The sequence below is a fragment of the Melanostigma gelatinosum genome (assembly GCF_949748355.1).
Source record: "Melanostigma gelatinosum genome assembly, chromosome: 3".
Lineage (NCBI taxonomy): Eukaryota > Metazoa > Chordata > Actinopteri > Perciformes > Zoarcidae > Melanostigma > Melanostigma gelatinosum.
The window spans coordinates 12,750,049-12,773,966 of NC_136636.1; the positions used below are offsets into that span (position 1 = coordinate 12,750,049).

At 43.7% G+C, this 23,918-nt stretch overlaps 3 protein-coding genes across 3 annotated transcripts in view; 2 read left to right on the top strand and 1 right to left on the bottom strand.

Annotated features, from left to right (window-relative positions):
* Window positions 1-11,549, top strand: part of LOC306775503 (inositol 1,4,5-trisphosphate-gated calcium channel ITPR1-like) — a 59,060-nt gene extending 47,511 nt beyond the window's left edge. The window contains exons 50-58 of the mRNA XM_079265948.1: window positions 1,810-1,985; window positions 3,549-3,713; window positions 4,345-4,534; window positions 4,655-4,747; window positions 5,860-5,999; window positions 6,869-7,034; window positions 8,425-8,585; window positions 9,270-9,431; window positions 10,210-11,549. Coding sequence (XP_079122074.1) covers window positions 1,810-1,985; window positions 3,549-3,713; window positions 4,345-4,534; window positions 4,655-4,747; window positions 5,860-5,999; window positions 6,869-7,034; window positions 8,425-8,585; window positions 9,270-9,431; window positions 10,210-10,296 — 1,340 coding nt within the window. The 3' untranslated portion in view covers window positions 10,297-11,549. The remainder of the gene's footprint in view (window positions 1-1,809; window positions 1,986-3,548; window positions 3,714-4,344; window positions 4,535-4,654; window positions 4,748-5,859; window positions 6,000-6,868; window positions 7,035-8,424; window positions 8,586-9,269; window positions 9,432-10,209) is intronic.
* A 2,482-nt stretch (window positions 11,550-14,031) lies between these two features.
* Window positions 14,032-17,716, top strand: LOC306775445 (class E basic helix-loop-helix protein 40-like). Its single transcript, XM_079265881.1, has 5 exons — window positions 14,032-14,435; window positions 14,558-14,621; window positions 14,862-14,969; window positions 15,333-15,456; window positions 15,655-17,716. Exons 1-5 carry the CDS (start codon window positions 14,365-14,367, stop codon window positions 16,560-16,562), a joined length of 1,275 nt encoding a protein of 424 aa, XP_079122007.1. The 5' UTR covers window positions 14,032-14,364; the 3' UTR covers window positions 16,563-17,716.
* Window positions 17,717-19,057: 1,341 nt separating this feature from the next.
* On the bottom strand, window positions 19,058-23,738 carry ttll3 (tubulin tyrosine ligase-like family, member 3; the record flags this gene model as incomplete). The annotated part of the gene is given in 14 exon segments (XM_079266070.1): window positions 19,058-19,843; window positions 19,967-20,402; window positions 20,579-20,822; window positions 21,132-21,280; window positions 21,575-21,755; window positions 21,830-21,910; window positions 22,099-22,213; window positions 22,336-22,464; window positions 22,597-22,652; window positions 23,048-23,222; window positions 23,391-23,494; window positions 23,604-23,643; window positions 23,646-23,670; window positions 23,713-23,738. Coding segments are annotated over 14 exon segments (2,547 nt in total).
* Between the last annotated feature and the right edge of the window lie 180 nt (window positions 23,739-23,918).

Here is a 23,918-nt window from a genome sequence, read left to right on the forward strand (position 1 = left end):
TGCTAGGTAACACAAAATGCAGTATTTTATTAATTTTGTAATGAAGTACAAAAAGCATTTATTTGGTGTTAATTGTTGTGTTTTGTTAGTGTTGTATACAGCAGTTGCATAATTAAATCATTCGATATTTAATACAATCATAAGTTTAAGTTGAGGTAACTTAAATTCCTTTTGGTCTGCAGACAGCGTAAAACACTGAGTGCACAACATGAGTCAGGTCTGACTGTATTTCTCTTCACTGGAACTCTTTTTGTGTGCAAGACATCACGTGAGACTCCAGCATACCTTTGGCCAGCTTTAACGGGCACTTTATGGCTTTGGGCCCCTGCCTTCTCTCTCTCTTACTCACACAGACACACACACACACACACACACATACACACACATACACACACGCACAGACATTTCTCTCCCTTTCCTCCCTCCTTTGCGTGGGGCTTTAGAATGCGGGTTATAAGAGCAGGGGATCTAGGTCAGGTTGTTTTGTCTTTTGACAAATAGCTTTGGTTAGCACCAATCAACTCAACACACACTCACACACCGACAGTGCATGCTTGCAGGCTTCTCAACTGTTGATTTTACAGACAGTTGCGCACAATTATCCGTCTGCATATAAAAACGCAAGTGCAAGGTAGCGAGACAGTTTGTGAGTGCACGTATGCACCACTTTGTCAGTCTGCCACATCACTGGAGCTGTGTGTTGCCCCCGGCCCGTTCCTCATGAATCTTTCAGCGGAGGTATTTTTAGAGATGGCTGTTATGTAAGTGGCACCTGTCATGTGATCTCCACAGGGATTGGGCGGGAGAGAAATCCGGAGGAAGGGAAGGAGAGGGAGATAGTCAAGGAAGTAGGGGAGGGAAGGAGGGCTCCCTTACCCGCAGTACTCCCCCTCTGCCTTCTCATTCACTACAACTCCCTCGCACTGTTTTTCTCAATCCTTGCAGTTCTGCCCCATTTTCCTTTTTCTTTGTCTTTCACCATTTTCTCTTGATCTTTTTCTACCTTTCTATTACCAACACATTCATTTATTTTCCTTTTCTGTCTTCTCCGAGTACTCAATGCCCAGCGCTCATAGAGTGCTTACTAACATGGACACTTGCACACATGTTAGCCCTGTGCTTTAAGAAAGGGGGTCAGTAACGGAGGCAGAAGGTTGGGTGTGGCCTCGTTTTTAGGCTGATCAAACCTGATCCGGGGTTTTAGCCTGAGTGATTTATTGCCCCATGAAACCCATGTCTCGGACACTAATCCTGGATTTACCTTGGGATCAAGGGACGCGTAAGGTTTTGATGTGCTATTTGTGTGTCGCGTTGTATTGGGTGTCTTGTATGTTTTTTGTGGTATATCTCTGTATTATGTCTTTTCCTTTTACTGTGTTGTTGTTTTCTTGTTTGACCTGCCAAGGGACTGCAGATGCAAATTACCGTAGCTTAAGCTACAATCTGGTACAGTGCATCGAATGGAGACATTTGTGTTTAAACTGTACATGGTCCCTTTTAAATAAATAAATAAATAAGGTAGGCTCTCAGCAAAGCTTAAAGCACACACACAGAAAACAAGTACGTAATATACTTTTGGGTGTTATGACTCTGAGTTAAAAGTCTCACTAATGAAGGCCCAAGGCCTGCCTGAGAGACAGAACAGTTCAAATACAGACAAGGCCTCTTTTAAGCTGCGGTGTAATCCTCTCAACACGATTCATTAATATTCAATGTATGACCAATTCACTATGTTACAGGCTTGTCAAATACAGCAATTGTAGCAAGAGTCCTTGCATGTGCATTAACACCTGCATTTATCTTCTGCAGGGATGCTGGATCCCCACCTTTCTGCCCTGCTGTGGATGGGAATCTTGGCAACACTGGCCATTGTTGTCATCATGCCCCAACCGCTGGGCATTCGTGCCCTCGTCATTATCACCATCCTCCGCCTCATCTTCTCTGTTGGCCTGGAGCCCACCCTCTTCCTTCTGGGTGCCTTCAATGTGAGTAGTCTGCTTTAAATGGTCAGTTCACCCAACTTGCCAGTCACGCAGTTAGTTATGGTTTAAGTTCCCGGGCTGGTGAGATATCCGTCTCTGAAATTTGTGTTGCCACTCAAATTCAAGGGAAGGAAATGGAATTTTGCAGAGCTGAAACAATTAGTTCATTAACTGAGCCAAACAAAAATGAACCAGCAACTATTTTCATCATCGATTAATAGTTAAATTTTTCAATCATCATGGCGAATGTTCTCCGTTTCCAGCTTCTGAAATGTGAGGGTTTTGTGCTTTTCTATTTTGTCATGTCATTATTGCAAATGAAAGTTCTAGTATCGACAGACGAACCTCGTCCCGATGAGAACTGACCGTGTGTGAGCACCTCTGATGAAATTCATTCCCCTCCATTGTATTGGAGTAGGAGCAGAAATCTCAGAATATCTGAAAATGTGGACAAATTGAGTCAAAACTATCTGCATGGCTGCTAAAGGCGATTAACATGTTTGTATATTGAGTGAACTAACCCTTTAAATGTTCTCCTCCTGTGTGAAAGGGTGTGTCTGTGTGGTTTGTAATGTTCCCCAGAGAAATGTTAAAGACCATTTCTATTTCCCTATTCACACGCACTGGGTATGTACTTTCACGTGCTGAGAAACCTCCACCGCACTAGTTCCAGTTCTTCTTTCAACTCTCGCTCACACTCATGCCCACTTGGCAGGCCGGTGCACCGGCTGCCGGTGGTGTTGCCCCCCTGGCCTCACACTTCTCCTTGGCAGCGCCTGGCTGCGCTACAGGGCGAGAAGTGCGTCACTGAAGCCAAGAGAGAGCGACACCCCTGCACCCACTAGAGATTTTCTAGATGTGCTCTTAAACACAAACACACACACACAAAATAAAGTCTTGCACACACCTCGATTATCTCTCTCCTCAATCGCTACGTTTAGCTGTACAAAAGAAACTGGGTTATTGAGAGAGCTCAAGTTAATGCAGGAAATCAGAGAACTCGTTACCATGGACTGCAGTAACCTGGTTGCTCTAAAATTGAGTTTACATGCAGCTGGTCAGGAGTCGGATGTCTCCCTGATTGTGTTTGACATTGTTGAACCGTGTGTTTTCTTTTCTTTTGCTTTGCAGCTGTGTGGATTTTTCAAATAACCGCCAATAGTTTCAGTTATATTTTTAGTCAGACTTAAGATTTCATTGTTAAAATGGATCACGTACATGCATTGTTGTTCAAAGAAAAAAGAACACCCTTTCACCAACTCGCTTAAGTGTATACATGACCAAGAATTCCGGTTCATCCAAAGAGGCCATGTTGACCGGGTTTTTGTTAATCCCTTTCCCTCGTGTTTGGTTTCAATGATCTTTGAAGAAACCAAGTTACCGCAGAAAGCAAACAATAAGCAGGTTACTTATGTGCACGTAAACATACTAAATGTGCCCTCATTTACCTTGAAAAGCCACATTTTGTGTATTTGTCCCTGAGCCAAGGCCACGACTTTCCAATATTTAAATTATTAACAGTTGATTGTCCATTATTGTTATCACTAAAGAGACTTCATCTTCCAGGTGTGCAATAAAATCATCTTCCTGATAAGTTTCGTGGGGAACCGAGGAACCTTCACACGGGGCTACAGAGCCATGGTGTTTGACTTTGAGTTCCTCTACCACCTCCTCTACCTCATCATCTGCTCTCTGGGGGTGTTTGTCCATGTCTTTTTCTACAGTCTGCTGGTGAGAGAAACACACACACACCCTGTGAATACACACACACACACACACACACACTAAGAACAGATGCTTTGCAAAAACAATCACACAAACCTACTCTGAAGGGCAGCAGGTTTAAATTAAAACCATGAGTAAAATATTACTCGTCTCTCTGAATGTAGCCTTAGCTTTCCATATATATCCTACTTGCCAGAAGATGCCTGATATTGTGCTTCAATGGTGTTTCTGTCTTTTTCTTGTTGTGGAGGTGTTAACTGCCTCAGGTCTGCTTTATAACGTCTTCCATTCACACGGGCCCAAGCAGCTCCTCTGCAGATGCAGTGCAACATATTTCCATATTTTTTTAATAACAAGATGCTGAAAAATCATGTAATTCATGTCAGACAGAGAAAACTGAGCTGATTCAGCGTAATAGAAAAAAACCCCGCAAATTGAATCCAACAAACCTATTTGTTTCTTGTACTTTCTTGTGTAACCTCACATTCAACGAGCATCAAACACTGGCCTCCCTGTATGCAGATGATGGTATTATGTAACCTAACGTAATGCACTATATACGTCCTTAAGTCACTTCACATGAATCTATTTTTAAGTGTTCATCCTTTTTGTTAACGTGTGTGTGTTGCCTCTGTAGCTGTTTGACCTGGTATACAGAGAAGAGACCTTGCTGAATGTAATCAAGAGTGTTACTCGTAATGGACGCTCGATCGTGCTCACCGCTGTGCTGGCTCTTATCTTGGTCTACCTCTTCTCCATCGTTGGCTACATTTTCTTCAAAGACGACTTCATCCTGGAGGTGGATCGTATCCCCAACACAACTCTGAGTGAGGGCAGACTCCTGTCTTGCAATCATTGTTGACCAACGGCTTTAAAGATCACAGAATGTAGGTTTTCATTTTTGAAAAGACAAGGAAACGTTTGCAACATTCGTTCTTACTCTCTAGAAAATGGAGCCAGTCTGGCCAGTGAGTTTCTGCCTGCAAGAATGTGTCTGGGAGGGATTGGTGAGAATTGCACCACGGAAGCCCTGCAGGAAGGTAATGTAAAGTGCAACACTGGGTTTCATATGGGCGATAACAACAAACTCAGTTTATAATTTGGTTCATTTTCATTGCAGGGTTAGAAAAGTCTGGGGTCAAAGTTTCTAGACTAATCTCTATATTTGGGAAGTTAAAGTGGTCCCATGTATGAATTGTTCATGGTGATGTCTAAGAGAAGTGGAGAACTGGAAATAATGTATTGTAGAGCTGAACTGTTTGGAAATCATCCTTAGCCTCTTCAGGCAAAAGACAAGTGAAGGGAAAATAGTTTGATGTTTTTGCAGTTTCGTTCTGTTCTGCAGCTTCACACCAATTCACAATTTCATTCATGTGACTCCATTGACTCTCACATAACTGCCAAACCATTCTCATGTGACCTCACTGGCCCTCATATGACATCGACATGTGACCACATTTCAGTAAAAACAGAAGTGTTTAGAAGACATAAAAACGATAAAATAATTTGGCCAGTGATACACACAGTTAGCAGGCGGATCACCATTTGACTGGGTCAGAGGTCATTCGTCTATTAACTGTAAACTTGATCAAATTGGATAAATCTTTCAGAAATGTTCATCTTTGTTTTTCTGTCTGGCTCACAAGTTCAACCAAAGCTGTTGTCACATTCCAGCGAAACAAAAACACTTCTGCTTTGACTCTCCGCCGCCACACTTTGAACCACAACACGTAAACAAAGTTCCAACAGATATTAAGTTCTGCAACTACGCCGAGGATGTTTAAATAGCAGATGATGCCCGATTTACACTGACTGCATGGCTATCAAATCCTACTCTAAAACAGGTGTCTAATGTATATTTATATTCAGAGAGTATTTCAAAACAAGTTAATACTCTATTTAGATTGTTTATCATAACTCCTTTGAGTCTATACTGTGTATGAACAATACAAGCACAATGCAATCTCATCAAACACCATAATGTACGAGTGGTCCTAATGACCGTGGTATACCGGTTCATAAAGCATTACAGTGTAAACAGCATTCTCTGGTGCTGCAGGGTTGTTTATGTGAGTCTGTAAATTGATATACACCATAAAAAGAAGTCACTTTTTACATTATTCGATTTAAGCTTTCCTCTCTGCTTCTTCAGATTTGGGGAATGGCGGTGAGCAGGACAGCAACATGGAGCGGACATGCGACTCTCTACTTATGTGTATCGTTACTGTGCTGAGTCATGGCTTGAGGAGTGGAGGAGGTGTAGGGGATGTACTCCGCAAGCCTTCCAAAGAGGTATGTGCAACTCTGAAGATAGGCCCCTTACAAAACTGTGTGTGTGTGTGTGTGTGTGTGTGTGCGTGTCACCCACTGCTGCAGCGAGGGTCATGTGAGCTGGCTTGTTTTTAAAAAGAAATGGAGGTTTCACAATGTTTCCCTGCAGCTGTACTACCTCCGCCTTGTGTCGGAGTCAAACCTCAAGATAGATTTCCCCCGAATTCAGGCTCAACCGCAAATAATGTCAAAAGAGGACGTGACTATCCGCCTCACATATTCACAACACAATGCAACTCAGGCCAAAAAGTCACGTATTCAACCCACACAATCACAATGGGTGGAAGAGTGGCTCAGTACATTGTTGCTACCTCTGTTTGAGTGGCAGTGCATTAGGCTGGTGTTGATTACTTTTTAAAGGATTAACTAAAATGGAAAATGAGTGAATGAGACTCACCAATGTGCTTACAGCACAGTATGTAGACATTGAAGTCCGTTGTGGCTCGATTGGCTAATGATGTAAAATAAACATTTGTCTGTGTCCTACCTAGACAGAAACAGGCTGCATCTTTCTGCCGGCTCTGTTACTGTAGCATCTGGCAGGTTTCACCTGTGGTCTTGTGTTTCCATTAACATCCATGATGACGAAGGTTAACCTCGTTTTAAACTCATAACATCCTACACGTCTGTTGGTGTGAAGACCTGCCCTTTGGGTCATACATTTAAATAGGACAATCTTTCTACATTAGCCCTCCACAATACAGTCAAATCTCACCTTAAATTGACTTTTAATTGTTCTCTGTTGTCAAAATAAAGTTAATAACTTCTAGTCACTACCTCTGAACACTTCCTGTACAGAAGTTATTGCTGTGTTTCTGTTCCGTTCGCAGGAGCCACTGTTTGCAGCCAGAGTGATATACGACCTGCTGTTCTTCTTCATGGTCATCATCATCGTCCTCAACCTCATCTTTGGCGTCATCATCGACACCTTTGCTGACCTGAGGAGTGAAAAACAGAAGAAAGAAGAAGTCCTGAAGACGACTTGCTTCATCTGCGGTTAGACTGCTCTTCGTCTGTTTAGAGAGCTGTTGTTTGTTCCCGAATGTCTTTTTTCAGTTGCTACATGGTGACACAATAAGCAATACATTGCACGGTGCCACAGACATTCATATATCTACTCCCACTTTTATCGTATGTGGCACAGCTCTCTCTGCTGCCGCTTGTGCTGGAATATTTTCATAATGATATTGTCATTGCAATCAAACCTCTAACTTTCCAGTGCCAGAATTACTTCTCTAATCATCAGGGCACCCGGTAGAGCTGTGCTCTGTTGTTGGATGTGCTCTGTGTTTCAAAGACTGTGCGTCATTAGTACTCTCTTCCACAATCCAGCTCATATCACTCGGTAAAGTCCCAAAATCCCCTTTCAGGGTGTTTGATTTCATGGTGTGTCTGTGGTTTCTGGTATCTCTGTGCATGTAGTTTGTTGCAGCCCCCTCCCCCTCCCCCTCCCTCTCCCTCTCCCTCTTTTTCACTTAGCTGTAGTTCCAAAGAAGGCTGAGTCATGAGAGCTTCCTGCCACTGCTCTGCTCGCCTCCGTAATTCATGTCTGTCTCACACGCCCAGACATTTTCTCCCTCTCACTCACAAGCACAAACTTCATTTTCACGCCATCTGTGTTGTGCAACTTCACTGATTACCTATACTCTGACCCTTTCTGCAGCGGCATCTGCATTTCCTTATATGTCCATTATATGCGTGAGTGCCAAAAAAAAAAAAAGTACACGCTACAGAGTGTGTGCGCAACTGTACAGTACATGTGTGTGAGCCCAGCAGCACATGCTGAAGGTGAGCAAGCGTGTGCGTGCGTAAGTTGGGTCGTGCACTCTGGACAAGTGGTAAGCATGTGGAATGAGAACAGTTCGTCACCCAGCCAACCATCAGCTCTGACTCACTCATTTTAAAGAAGGCCAGGGCCCAGGGGGAGCTGCCGTCTCTATGGTTTCCACAAGAACCACAAGGGAACAGGAGATGCAGAGATTAGCAGCCAACCTCCGCAGGCTTAAGTGGCTCTCCATCCTCCAGCTGTGTTTTTTAAGCCATCGATCTTTCTTTCAATCTTGCGTTGGTTTTTAGGTCTTCAGGTCTGTAACTTCCTGTGCAGGTGTTTTTTTACACCTGTAGCTAAAATCACTTCTGTTCAGGTAATCAGGCTCAACCTCACTCTGCATCTTGTCAAGAAAACGGGAAAGAAGTGGTGACATTTTGGATGCAAATTGCAACTCGACCGATTGGCAGAGGGGATTATTCTAGCACATAAAGTGGAATGTTCCCTTCCCCAATGTCATTGCGGAACATACTGGTGTAATAGAGGCTAGCTCCTGTTTGTTCTTAAAAATGCTGTAACTTCGTACCATAAATAATCTGTGTTATTGCCCCTCTCTAGGCCTGGAGCGGGACAAGTTTGACAACAAGACAGTGACCTTTGAGGAACACTTCAAAGAGGAGCACAACATGTGGCACTACCTGTTCTTTATTGTGCTGGTAAAAGTTAAGGACTCCACTGAATACACAGGCCCCGAGAGCTACGTAGCTGAGATGATCAAGGTAAATAAAGAGCGCAGACACACCCTGAGAACACACATCCGGATCCTCCTCCTCAGTGCAGACTTACTCTTTTCCCTGAAATGGGTTACAATTATCATTACAGCATGCTGCCCTGGAGTAGCAATCCTGAATGAAAGAGCAGTAAGATCGGCGTCATGTTTTTAGCAGAGTAACTGATGAAGTAGGCTTCATCAGGTTATGCTACAGAGTCAGACTTGTAAACACCTACAGGCACGTTTCACACACCTTCATACAGTAATGTGTTTCTCTTATCTAATCTCAACTGACATACGCTGGTCATAGACATTAAATGACATAAACGGACTGCTGCAGACAAACAGGAATACAGTACGAGACGGTACATTAGTTTCAGTCTAACCCTTAAACTGACCAAAGCATGAAAAGGAATCGTTGGTCAGTTCACTGGGACTTCCGTTGTACTACATAAGCTCAGTCTGAGGTCTTTTACTGTTACTCCTGTGACAATGATACCATGCAAGCATGATTCTGCAAAAAAAACGGACAGTAGCCCAGCATCATTTGGAGTTCAGATGTAAGCACTCTGTTGACAAACGGCAGCACCGACCTGTTAGAATTACCTATTCCTTTTTTGACATAATTTAGCTTTATTAGCTCCTAGTAAATGTACAAAAGCCAGTGGCTAATGTGCTTGGTCGACCACAGGAGCACAACCTGGACTGGTTCCCACGGATGCGCGCCATGTCCCTGGTGAGCAGCGATTCCGAGGGGGAGCAAAATGAAATCAGGAACCTGCAGGAGAAGCTTGAGTCGACCATGAGGCTGGTTACCAACCTGTCTGGACAGCTGACTGAGCTCAAGGAACAGGTAGATCATGTGACAGTAAACCATGCACACCCTCAGTTTGTAGTACTGTACATCACACATGATTTGTTTTTATTTTCCCTCCGTTTGAACCGGATTGGCTCTTTCAGCCTTTGGCTTTGTTCAGCCATTGGGAGGTTATCGACAACATGCACCGTGGTTCTGTAATTACTCAGGACCACCATATTATAATGAACAATAACATGGGAAGAGTTATTGGGGATTGGTTGCTTACTGTTGTACAATCGCCATTATGGAACTGGTGACTCGGACAGCCTAAGCTAATAATAAAGTCGTTTATTTCAGTATTTGCCGCTCATCTCTTCCTTGGAATGGGTTTGTTCATGCACAGGTTAAAAATGCACCATACGTAGTCACAGTATGCGATGACAGCTGTCCTTTGAAAAGGTTAAAAACACTTAAAAAAATATTTCATTGCTAAGGAACACACCATTGCCTGTGAGTCTTGATGGAATAGTTTTACGCCGCGAAGAAATACACTTAATTGTTTTCTTGCCGAGTGTTAGCTGAGCAGATCGATACCACTCTTGTGTCCGTACAGTAAATAGGAAGCTACTGCCAGCAGTCAATTAGCTTAGCTTAGCATAAAGACTGGAACCAAGGAGAAAAAGCTAGCCTAGCTCTGTCCAAATGTAACAAAACACATCTACCAGCACCCCTGAAGCTCACTAATTGACCATTTTTAACTCTTACACTTAGGTTTTTTCTGTATTTGTTTAAATCCTGCTTTGCAAAAACGACTTTCTTTTCCCACTTGCAGATGACAGAGCAGAGGAAGCAGAAGCAACGAATTGGTCTTCTTGGTCATCCCCCTCACATGAACATCAATCCCCAGCAGCCTGCCTGAGGGCCCTTTGGGGACAGTATCACCAGAGCCTTAGCACTTCTGTCAGTGCGCCACATGTTATACAGCAGAATGCCAAATCATGTCCGTCTCCAGTATGTATTTAGGTCGATGTCTGACTGTATATTTCGCCACAGACTCCTCCAATAAGTGTTCCTACAACTTGCGTGCTTCTGAGTGTCTGAGTGAAGTGGAAGTTATCGGAGTACGTTGCTGGCGGCCTGTAGAGTGCATGTGTCTGTGTGGGGGGGGAGAGTGTGCACCAAGTGCCTCTGGACCTGAGAAGCCAGTCCTGTGGGTTTAGGAGACGAAAACACTGACTTCAGCTTTACTACCCTGAATGCCTTCTGCATTGCACCACACTGACAGCATACCAAAGTCGTTCCTGAGGGGATATTGCTTTCAAGTGGCCTTTTATTGCGGTTTTGATCCTCAGTGTTGCTCCAGCAAACTCAGGTCACATGTGTATTTGAAGGTTTGTATGACCTCTACAACACATTTTGCTTTTGTCTGACAGCAATACTTAATAATATGCAATGTCTAAATAAGAATGAACTATTTTTGGGAACTGGTATTGATTTTATATTAGAAATATGGAGATAAATAACACCTGTAAAGAATCCAGAAGAGGTCGCCTTACTTTTAAAGTCTCTTTATGCTGTTATCAAATCGATACTGTTCTTTTCCCATTCATTATCACTTTCACATTTTTTGCCATCCCAAATGAAGGTTCTGCACGGTCCAGAACACTTTAGATTAAAAAGGTTTTTCAGGGCACTTTGATATTTGTTAAGAAAAATACTAGAAAGTAACCTTTCTATAACAAAGCATACTGTGGAGACGGAGCAGATCATGTGACTGCTTCACTCTGAAGCTGGTTCCATGCTGTGCTTAATGATAGTGGTGGTATGGAGTCACATTGGAAGCATAATGTGAACCAAACTTAATTGAATTTGGGAGAAATGTTAAAAAGTCAGTTGAATTAGATTAATCCTGCACTGAATTATGTAATCTTCCTATCATCCATTTAATCCGAAAACACCGATATTTTCTGTAGCACTCAAATAATTGTTGAGGCACTTTGTAGAAGACCCACTTGAAAATGTCTAAGTGTTTGAGTGTCTGTGAGGGGGAAACAATATTAGATTAGACATTTGGAGTGCTGCTTAAGCAAACTGAACTTTTCTACGAATGGATGGTTTGTGTCTGAATTGTGCATTCCATTCTTGGAGTCTATTTAAATAAACAAGTGTGTAAAATAATCTGTTAATGAGTGTTCAACGGTATCCGCATCGGCATGGAAGTCGAGGAAGAGACCAGAACATATGCGCAACTGAAGGTAATGAGGATGTTTTGCAGTCTATTATCTGTCTGCCTGCTTATTCGCTGACGGCTTGAGTGGTGTCATGCTTCTAACGTGGTGCAGTCGGATGAAAGAGAGAAAGGAAGTCAATTTGGGGATTGCCGGTAGATGAACTCCGTTGTCTGTGGTCCTCTACAAATGAGGATGTGCACTTATCTTACGACCGTGTTGCATGAGGAAATATGTATGCATGTTGAGCAAATACAGGTGTTGCACATTTTGGGTTTTAATTTGACCTTTGGGGATTTCATCACAGCACAGATGGAGCAGATGTAGAATTTTTAAATTGTAAAACTGCTTTGTTATTTTCTAAAGACTGACACTTTATTATAACAAACATACACTAATGAGAATGGCATCGCCGACATTGTTTTAATAGCCTACTGTAACACTTTTGACAACATTAGCATTCAGACATCTTGCCATTTGTCAGTGGCAGTATATATATATATCACATCACATAAGTAAATACAATATTGTTAGCAGCTCTCAAGCTTGTTAGACATTTTACTTAATGTTATGAAAACAATTTCAAGATCTACAAGTGAACTGAAACAAATGTGCCATAATCAAGATTTTAAATCGAGATCAAATTTAGTATTAAATTGTGTTACATTTGCGTTAACCGCCCAAGGGGCTTTCCATCTGTGTTATTGAATTAAAGCTACATCACTGTGACCAGTGTTAAAGTAATATTGTAATTACTGAATCCTACTGCCTTTCCCATCTTTATTTAATTAATTACACTCCAGGAATTTTCTAACGGACCTTTGGTTGTTTGGTGAATAGGACACTGTTGCTGTGAAAGATACTACTTTTCTGAAACTATGAAAAATCTGTTTATGAAAATGTCACGGCTGATAGATCTGAGGTTGTGAAAAGAACTGACAGCTGCTGCTTTCCTTGCTCGTTTTTGTCAGAGAAGATAGATGGACAGTCCGAATGATTGAGTGCCTCTTAGTGAGGTGAGAACACCTTAAACATCAGCCAATAAATAGAATATTTATCTCTAGTCAATTCTGTGTGATTTGCCAAAATGCTCTAAATAGCACTTCAAGCTGACTTATGATTACAAATACATTTTTGATTTAAAAAAATACATAACCAAAATGCTGCCAAGCTCTGCTGTGTCAGCGAAGTTTGTGTAGCTCCTGAATCTCATCTGGCTTGTGCGGCAAGATTCTGTGATCCTAAGCATGATTTATGATTCAGTTAATGCAGGGATTTTGCTGAATTGGATTTTTTTCAGACAAAATCCTGAGACATTGGACAAAAAATGAAATAAAACTGTTACAGCTTCTCTCTAATCACATAATTATAATAAATACAATTGTGTCGTTCTAGTCCACGTTGACTGGCAGAGGAACAAATTATGGATTTGAATGGGATTGTCAAAAACGAAAGACTTGCGCATTGATTGTTGTGACGCTTCCTGTTTTCATATGAGATCTACAAACTACCTTTTTATTACAGGTCATTGTGCTGTAATATACCTGTAATTGTCTTATTGACGATTGAACCCTATTGTGCTCTTCTAGATCAAAACATATTGTCGAGAAAAAGGAATGACTGTGTTACTCAGATGTGGTTTTCAATGGCCTTCATGCTCATGCTCATCCTCATGTCGTGTAGGCCGACATGTGTGAGCTGCGCTCATAGCCTGCAGCAGACAGGTGCAGCAGCTGCTGCCGTGAGCTGGATGAGCTGGATATGCCCTGCGCGCTCAGCAGGCTGCCGGGGCCATGAGGAGACCAACGTGACAGTCTGCATCGCCTCATGACAACAAACCCACAGCACACGCTCGTCCACGCTCAGGTGCACGTGGTTCTCCCGCAGTGACCGCAGTGTTTATACCGGAGCCCACCTGCCTGCCGGTAAATAGAACACACTGCTGAATGTTGGGTATTTGTTATTATTATGTTATACAGGAATCTAGACTTACTTTAAATCAATTAAATTGTGAGTGTAAAAAAACAAACCTCGATGCAAACCTCAGGTAAAAACGACTTAAATGCACTTGATGACATTTTGTTGCATCGCTGCTCTATACGAATCCTGCAGGATATGATCAGGACAGTTATATGCTACTATTGTATTCTTGTATATTGCCATTGGCAGTGGGCATATAGCCACTCGACTCTCGTGCCTCAGGCCTGATGCAAGCACGTTCCCTGCGCCGTGGCGCGCACAGCCTTGTTTCAACACACTTCAGCATGGAGGTACACGAGATGGGACACGCGCCGCCCTCCGCCCTGACGTCTGCCGCCGTCAGCCCACTGAGGCTCCTTATCGGTGGAAAGTGGGCCGTCCCTCCGCCGAGGATACAGCGCCGTTTAACACGTGAGCCTCATGTGACAGAGGTAGGTCAGGCGGAGCGGAGAGTCAGACGCTTTATTTAACTCGTCGCTCTGTCCTCCCCCCACTTTCCCAACGCGCCACCAAGAGGGTTACCTTCCTTCTGCTGCAAGGCCACGGCGTGGAAATTGCAGGCTCTAACTTCAAACGATTTACATCAGTGCGACTCGTTGCCTGTTGAAACCCTGCGGAATTAATACAAATCCAAACAGTTTATTCTGGCATTTCAGTGTATTTTAGTAAATGCTTGTTTTTCCCTCTCAACATTTTGATCACGCGGAAATAAATGCATTTTTATTCGTAACTGTATTGGAGAAGTACCTCGAATTTACTGTATAATTGGATTGAAAATAATGGAGCGAATCCCAAGCGCGCAACCGCCTCCTCTGTCCAAACACCAGGCGGATCTGTCGGACTTGCAGGGGTAAGTTGTACTTTGAAAAATGCTTTCCTCAATCGCACTTCATCTTCTGTTCATATTCTGCATCTACAGCTTCACCAAAGCATGACGTCACACTTAACTGTTCTCTTTTTGTATTTCTTTAGGATGGATTTCCCGATGTATGTTTATAAACCCAGGCGAGGAATGAAGAGAGGGGAGGACAGCAAGGTCCGTTATTATTTTACCTGTTCAGTTATAACCACATCTTTTAATTAAAGGGTGTAAACTACAAGGAAGGAATTAGGCTAGCACTAGGCCTGTAGTATCATAAATGGTTGACCGAATTTCTGCTATGACATAACTCCCGGAGTCCTCCCCGTCGGAGTGACTGCCTCTGATCATAAAGAGCTGCGTCTGTGCGCTCTAGGATCAGCTGGATTTAACCAACAATGCTGTTTATTCCTGCAGGAAACCTACAAGCTGCCTCACAGACTTATTGAGAAGAAAAGGCGTGACCGGATAAACGAGTGCATCGCTCAGTTGAAAGATTTATTACCAGAGCACCTGAAACTCACGGTAAGTTCACGCTGTGGCTGGGAGGGGGAACTGGGATTCACTGTATTGAGTGGCATGCACCATCGAGTGGCTGTTCAGTGGCATTACATCCTCAGTGCAGAGTGCGTCAGCAGTCAGTGGATGACGGCTCACGCTGAAGAGGACGCGTCTTCTGTCATGTGCCTTTGTTTAAACAATAAAACAAGAACTTGCAATCAAATTGATACTCCAGACTGCTATCAAATTGAATATTTCTAATTGATTACTTTTGCCTTTATGGCTGCTGTTGTAGAGTTTTGATGATGTGAACATGAGCAGTACAGCGTAGTTTCTGTGTTTTTATATAAGAGGTGAGGATTTGCTGACTGTGTGTCTTTCCCACAGACTCTGGGCCACCTGGAGAAGGCTGTGGTTTTAGAGCTGACGCTCAAGCACGTGAAAGCCCTCACCTCTCTTCTGGAGCAGCAGCAGCAGAAGATCCTTGCTCTGCAGACCGGCATGCAAATTGGTGAGCTGCAGATCACTCGCACACACACACACACACAAATAAGCACATGCAGCAGGATGGTTTTGACTGCACAATGAAGGGATTGTGCAGAACTACAGGCAAATAAGTGACTTCAAATATAGCTGTAGTTGTGGGAAAAGGGACGTCTATTTCAAACTGCAGCATTTCTGACTGTGTGGTTTCTTGTTGTCTTTACAGATCAGCCTGCTGTCAACCAGGAGAAGTCAGAGGAGATGTTTCGCTCTGGCTTCCGCATTTGTGCCAAGGAGATGCTTCAGTATCTAGGCAATCATGAAACTGATGGAGATTTCACGCCATCCCATGTGATCAATTACCTTCACAAGTTAGCCGCAGAGGTGCTGCAAAGTCCGCTCCGACCCCGCACTCCTCCCAACCCTCAGCCTGAAGAAATCCCTGCCTACCACCAGCACCAACCTCACAAGGAGATGCCCACCGGCCTACCCCCGAAGCCCAGCGAAGGCTATGGGAGGAACTGTGTGCCCGTCATCCAGCGGGCGCACGCTCCAATGAGCAGTGAGCAGAGTGGCAGCGATACGGATACAGACAGCGGCTATGGTGGAGAGCTGGAGAAGACTGAATCTGGGGCGCAACAGGGACGTCCAGATTACTACGTTCATGAGAGCCACCTGAAGCGAGCACTCGGCGAGAGGCAGAGCTCCGGTATCAAACAAGAGGAGGACGAGCCGTGCCACAAACGCCCCCGGGTGGAGTCGTCGGAGGACTCGGGAGGAGAATCATCAACGTCATCGCCTAGCGGCTACGGCAGCTACTTGAGCGTATCCCCCAACCGTCCGACTCCTCCGCATCCCCTCTGCATGCCTTTCTACCTCATTCCACCGTCTGCTGCAGCGTACCTGCCAATGCTGGAGAAATGCTGGTACCCCGGGGCCATGCCCATGCTCTACCCTGGCATGGGAGGCTCTGCGCCCACCATGCCCAGCGAAAGACCGCCCCCACCTCAGCTACTGTTGTCTCCTAGGGGAGGCTCTCCGGCCCCAGCCAAATCTCAGACCCCCATGGACTCCCCTGCCCTCCTTCAGGCATTAAAGCAGGTACCACCCCTCAACCAGGAAACCAAGGGCTGAGAGAAGCGGGGTGAAGAGGTGATCCTGTTCTAGTACCCAGGAGTAGAGACAGTAGTAGGAATGAAAACATGACTGAGCCTTTCCATAACCCATCCTCATTCCCGTCCTCTGTTCCTCATCCTGGAGGTCAAGCAGCAAACTGGAGGACTTGTAGAAAGAGGAGACGGAGGAGAGGGCAACATCCGTCCACACTTGAAGGATGCAAAGCTCTGGTTGAATGTTAAATGCTCAGTGGTATTACTCAGTGCAAAATGTATCGTATAAACTGGACCTGCCCTGCATACACACCAACACACACACACACTTGGTTGAATGTAAAGAAAGATGCGTTTTAGATGTTCAAGTTTAAATGCCTATGACTGATGCATCTTGTAGCTGCAATAGAGACACGTCATCTTTGTACTTTAGAAAAGTGTTGCACCAAATGTTAGAGGTCATTTTTCACCCAAAGTTTGTTGCCCATGTCCTTTAGGTCACCATTACGCTCATCACTGGGAATACCCATAGAACCAGACACGATGATGACTGGCACCATACACAAGGGTTTCCTCAAATGTGTACAGACGAGAGTAAAGGTACACCCAATGCATGGATGAAGGAATAGGGCCACCACATGACCACTGAATGGGAAGGCTTGTTTTTAATTGACAAACAGACGAGTTCAGATGGGTTTCCTGTAATTGTTGTTCGTAGCCTTCTTGTACATTTCTATTTTTGATACCTGTTCTCGCACTCTGTCCGCCTGGAGAGATAGAAGGTGGGCAGAGTGCAGACAATTGTACGTTCTGTACTCAAAAAAAAAAAAAAACTGTGTACAAACTGTAGCACTGTGCTGGACCTGGTCTGCATACTCTGCATCTGTTTCTGCTCAAGTCAAACCTGGTGTTTGTCCTTGCTGTTGCCTTTTACTCGTGAAAAGCTGATAAATCTCAGATGTTTATTCTCTGTACTACGTATGAATACTGGAGTCAAAAGGAGTGAGGAGGAGAGAAGTTGAATGTAAAAGTTTTACCAGAAGGCTAGTTTTCTATAGAAAGAGGTACTTAAGATTTTATATTTTGGGACCTACATGGAAGATGTTTTGATGTACATATTTTGTCTATAAATGTTGGTATACATTATATAAGTGTATTAATAAAGTATTTTTTTCCCGTGGAAAATTGCCGTGTGTGTGAGAGAGAGAGAGAGAGAACATCTAGCAAGGAAATGCAATCTATTCTTTTACAGTGCAACAACATTCATGTCACTGGGAACACTTGCGTAATGGCAGATGTTCCTACGAATAATACAACAAGTAAATACACGCGAGTGTAAACCGTTTCAGTTCTGCTCCTGAGGCAATCGTCAGGATCCATCTGCTTCTTGTGAACAGCCTTGACAGGGAGACATTTTCTCTGTTTTATTCTTTCTGGAACTACACTCCCCGCACTACAAACGCATACATTTCAACGAATACCATTTATTACCACAATCGCTTTTGTTTAGCGATGTGATTGCACTTACAATCAACACAGCTCATCTCATGCTGCAGATTTCTACACCGGCCCAACCTCCATGTTTAACACCACAAACTCTTAAACCTCATTGTTTCCACTATCTGTGGATACGATTTGTTTTGTCCTAAAAACTGAAGTAGACGCACACTAAATGTCATTATTTCCCTTTAAAGCTGTAGTAAACACATTATTACTGCCAGTTAAATCATTTACTGTTATTAAATAATGCTTTTAATACTCGTGTCAGTCGTTGGGACCTGGAGGCCTGGTGGTTAAGATGCATCACCACAACATCTCCGGTTTGACCTTTGTTGCACGTCATACCCGTCTCCCTTCCCCATTGTTTCCTGTCTGTTTATATTTCTTATAATATAATTATATATGTTACGGTTTGCCAATTTCAGTCGTTTATTTAAAGTCATGGAGCTCAATAAAAACACCCAGACTTGTTTTTTAAATGTTAACAATCAATAACTTTTTATTTGAGTGTGTATTGATGTCTAAGTTATTCAGGAAATGTATGTTGACTTTATGTTTAAAAAGAGGCTAACACACCAAATACAGCAGGTGTTTCTGAATGTGTGGCAACATCTGGATAAGAACTGACATCTCTTTCCTTTTAAGTCCCTCTTCTAGTTAGGCTTTGGCATAAACATGCAGCTAGATCATTGAGCCTTTGTTGCCACCTGCTGGGCATTTAAAATTCATAAATCAGATTATTTATCTGCAGAGAATGGACAGTGGTCATTTTGTTGTCGTATGTTCTGCCCAGTCACCTCGGAATATCTGCCATACTGGAGACACTTGAGTAGATTAACTCTTTTTATTTGTTTGTTTTAATACAAAGAAACTTCAACACAGTATTGATTGCTGTTACATTCATAACATCATTGTAAATCATATCGACATATTTAGATTCTAGTCAACCAAACTAAAACCTAATTCAAATTTACTACTGAAATGTATGGTACGTTGTGAACGTAATATTGAATGCGACACTCAATCCCGCTGATTTGTATGTTCCCCTGTGCGCTCTTCTTTAAATGTATCCATGCTTTGCCTTCGAGAGCAGAATAACTGATGCCTGTGGACACTGGGGTGAGAGGACACATTTGGATTACGACAGGCAGTGGTTCCAGCCACAATGTTTGGTTGCAAGCTAAAGACCTCCAGGGTAGGAAGGGGACCCCGGAGTGAAGGAAAGCCCCGGTTAGGAGTCCTGTGTTGTAGCTCAAAAGCTCTCTGGGGAAAGAAGGATCTGGAGATGTGTGATCCGTGGCCTGGGTTGGCCTGAGATTTGCAATCTGACATGCTGTGAGGAGGGCTGAGGGAAAAGGAAAGGCTCCGTGGGACTCGAGTTGCCCCGTTGGCACCAAGACTCAAACCCAAACATTGCGCTTTCCTCTGAGGTTCAGTGTGTACCACCAAAGGCTGTTCACATGCCAGACGGCAACAGGACCTGTGGACGCAGGAGGTATTCTGGACATTTGCTCTCTCCTCAGGTTCCCTCTTAGAAGATGTCGATGTCGATGTCAACTGTCTCTTTTTCTCTCCAGCAGCTCGGTTCTCCTTGCCTGAGTGGCGAAAAGCGGAGACTGCGTAGGACCTCTGACCCGATGGTTTACGTGTCGTTTCAACCTTTTCTGACGACTGGTCCAGTGGGAACTGCATGGCCAGAGTTGGGTTAGAAACAGTTTGTCTATGAAGTAGATGTCTGGATCGCCTTATGGAGGTTCCTTCCACCAGCAGGTTCACTCCCACATACGGAGGAACTTCAACTGCAGCCTGGGATGGTGAAAAAAGTAAGACACAAATAAATTATTTTCGTGGAACCTCTATTATTCAGAGTAATTCCCCTGGAAATGAACACCCATTGTCTCTCGGCATGATGTGTAAATATATTTCAACCTGTTTAAAGATTAGCTGAAAGCCTCCTGTGTAAGCACTCGGATCAGTCCGTCTGTCCAGCACAACCCTCAGTGTGTCCAGCTGCACAGCGGGGCAGAGGCGAGCGGTCACAGCTGTGGAGCAGGCCATAGTCGGACTAGCGTTGATCTCCAGAAGCCAAGGCTTCAGATCTCTGTCCAACATGAAGTCGGCTCCGTAGAGCTCAAAGCTCGCCTTGCGGGGCTCCACCAGGTCTTGGGCTGTCTGCAGGGCATGGACCACTGCTTGCTGCATGCCCGTGACCACCACTGACTCCCACTCTGCCCCACGGCCCTGCCGCTGCAGAAAAGCCCTAAACTGAGAGCAGGACCACATATTGTCCTCAGGCACTGCTGGATGGCGCTCACAGGACGGCTGAAAGTGCTTCTGGATGGAGTTGTTGCACAGGTGGACTGAGCTGAGGAAAATAACGAAGGAGTTTAGGCCATGAAGGTAAGTGTTGTGAATGAAATGAGTACATTTAGTCGACTTGAAGTGTTTCATAAATCCCTCCACAAATGATTCTAGATGCAAGATATAGGAAAGTGCAAGTAAATCATTTATTTTTCTCTTTTGTCTGACCCACTGTCTGACCTGTCCAGAGTTTTTGTCGAGTATGGTTGAGTGGAGAATCGCAGGTAGCACTCTCTGTAGAACCAGACAGTCAGAGGGTTCCAGTCGGTGACGAGGAACCACTGACGGAGGTCAAACTTGGTGCCATGGACCAACAGAGGACGTTCAAGGTATTTCTGAACCACCCACTTACTCTCTTTAGTCAGGGCTCTGTCACCATCCACAAGTGCCAAAATCTCCTCCAGGCGATTTATACACATAATACCTGTTGAGGTGACATGGAAAAGGAAACGAATCAAAACTGCATTAAACTCAGAGGACATGGTGTTTCTGACGAGCTTCTAAACAAATAGCAACTGTCCTTGGTCATACTGAGGCTACAAGAGAAATTGTAGGCATCGTCAGTTTAGTTTCCCTCATTAAATGTAGAATAATTAAGCAATAGGTTCATGTTGCAATCATAATATTTACAACACAAATTGTTCTTTTCAATATTGTTTTCAGTATTGTGTCCAGAGAAAGTAAAAGAGTGATGTGTAAGATGATCATGTCACTATCATTCTTTAAACCTCACCTCGTCCTCTTGACTTGGCACCTGGTTTGATAATCCAGATGTTATTTAGCCCGTCTGTATCCAGCTGAGGGCAAGCCTTCTGCAGTCTGATTAAAGTGGCCTGGCAGCGCTCCACAAACACACTGCTACCCCTGATCAGTGCACCTTCACTGCACACAAACATTCAACTCACAGATTGAGTTTATTGATGTTTAGATTCACTATATCTTACCATCATGCTTTACTCCAGAAAGTAATTATGCAATATACACTGCATATACATATACATACAACATATTCCCAGTGGAAAAAATTACAAAATTTGACATTAACAACACCAACCAATGAATATTAAAAACACTTAATTTCTGAGTGTTGCACATGGACATAATTGTCCATGTGCAACACACAGAGAAATTGAATATAACGTAAGAAGGATCATTCTAGGAAGCTCCCATACTTACTGCACAACCATGTAGTAGTCTTGCAGAAACTCTGCCCAATGCTGTTCCTCCACTGAGGGTGGTGTTTCTACAGAAACATCAATGTCGCCGTGCTCTAAAACATTGAGAAACTCTTGACACACGTGCAAAGCCATGTCGATCATTCCTGGACCAACAAAACGATGCTCCACATTGTCCGACTCTGTAGAGAAAACCCAGATTGGTGTCATAGAATCATGGCCAGGTCACATCTGTTCTGGGAATATTGTTCCTCACCCTCCGCTCCATCTCTCCTCCATCTACTTGTCTCAACCACATGCTGCAGCAGGCTGGTGCATGCTGTCTTCCTGAAATCCTCTTCATTGTCATAGAAAACAGAACGAGATCTCAAGAAAGAGAGAAAGGGCAAGTCGTTTTGTTGATTATGTATCATGAATAAAACTAAGACAGCTGTTGTGACTCGTCCACTTGTTACTTTGTGCATTATCTTTGCATCTTTGACAGAGCAAAACTTTGGATATGTGTTATAGAGCCGTACAGCAGACCTATAAATGCCTGCTTTTCATCCTCTGCCCCAAGCCTGTAGCATCTTGGGAAGAATGTATCGGGATCTGCTGTATCAAACCACTGAAGGTTACGCAGGTTCACACAGAGCCCCACCTGAAAGAAACCAACATATATATCCATACTGTAGGAGATAGAGAGCCCTAGCTGTACCTATGGCTAAAGTTTAAGCTTGTATTTTTGCCAGTCAATCATTAAAAACTCTTAAGGGTTGAGACCTTGGTAGTGAATGTCCAAGAATTTGCATAGTGGTTGATCATTTGGTCATTCCGTAAGGAGCGACAGTCTATGTAATCCCGACGTGTTGTCCAGTGGAAATAAGTTGCTTCATTTCGAACCAGGCGAGACTGAAAAAACGTTGGAGAAATTCAGTTGGGGCTGAGCTAGAATACACAGTGTGATGAAAAAAGACAAATGGGAATGAAGTAATGCAAGAAAAACAGCTAATAGCACATTTGATTGCTTCCCTCTTATCTTACCATGAGGTCATACATGTCATCAAGGTTCTCCTTTTTCTCGCCTTCATCCACTCTCTCTGGAAAGAGATAAGGAAAGAGTGTGCGTGCATGCAGGCTTATATGTGTAGAGGGCTGTGTTGAGAGGCTCGTGGTCTTTGTTATAGGTTGGTGTCACACAATGTATCATGTTTCCTTTTAAACTAGTGCTCCAATTACACATATATATATATACACGCTAGCCCCTCCTGCACTTTTAGCTGTGACTAAACGAAGCGTATTTCTGATCTTTTGCACAACATGTAACCGACAGAATATGATTGATTGACACCTTGTTAGTAATACTGTGTGCACTGTCTCACAATACACATCCAGTCTTGTCCCAGTATCTCAATCCCTCATATACAGACATGTTTCCTTTTTCCATAAATGTCTAATAAGGTAGCTGTTAGGAATGTGTCCTCCATTGTCTCACCAGTAACATCAGCACTGACAGCACCATCATCACCACCACCATCCTCCTCCTCATTGCCATGGCGATGAGTTGCTCTATGGACAGGATGGGGCAAACGACGCTCCACCCACCCTCTGGCCCATAAGGCTGCACGGATCACAGGGTAGGGTCCCTGCACTGAAAACACTTTCCTCAGCTGAGAATGAGTGCAAGAGAGACAGTAAAAGGGTCACATGGAAATGCAGAGTTCCTACAGTGACATCAAATGTGTACATGTTGTAAAGCCCTCTGAGGCAAATTTGTGATTTTGGGCTGTACAAAAATAAATTGAATTGAATTGAATCTAGCTTGCAGATAGAATCACCTTCACTGCTTTCGTCACCAGCGTTTTAGCCGCTTTTAGCCTGTCTGGTTTGATCGCCGGCAGGCTTGGCACACTGCGACGTAACCTCCCCTCCACTGGAGCCACTGTGGAGTATAACACTGAGACGAACTGCGTGGTCAAATTTCAGTGTAAAGTTACTGTGTGCACAACACATGCGCATGTATTTGAATAAGCAGATCTCGATTCACTTACCTGGCATTTGTTGCATGTTACTGATATATATTTCTCTCTTCAGCTGATCAGCGCACAGTGTTCAGTTCTGACAGACAGATAGATCTACAAATGCAATATTCCCATTTACATGTAAACCTCTTCACTGTCAGACATGGTGCCTCTGCTGTTGAGGAATAAACAGAGACAACATAACACAAGCTGTGTGGTTTGTTGCACCTATTTGCCTCTGTAGCTGCTGAAGAAGGATGTAAATTGGGTCAAGCAGGGATCTAGATCTGGAGAGAGCTGACTGAGGCTGTCATAGCTTCTCATTGACATACCCATTCGCACAAA

Excerpts from the sequence above, each read along its gene's own strand:
- LOC306775445 (XM_079265881.1), top strand. The coding sequence starts at position 14,365 with ATGGAGCGAATCCCAAGCGCGCAACCGCCTCCTCTGTCCAAACACCAG. Across the intron at positions 14,436-14,557 it reads GATCTGTCGGACTTGCAGGG|GATGGATTTCCCGATGTATG; the intron begins GTAAGTTGTACT and ends GTATTTCTTTAG. Across the intron at positions 14,622-14,861 it reads AGAGAGGGGAGGACAGCAAG|GAAACCTACAAGCTGCCTCA; the intron begins GTCCGTTATTAT and ends TTATTCCTGCAG.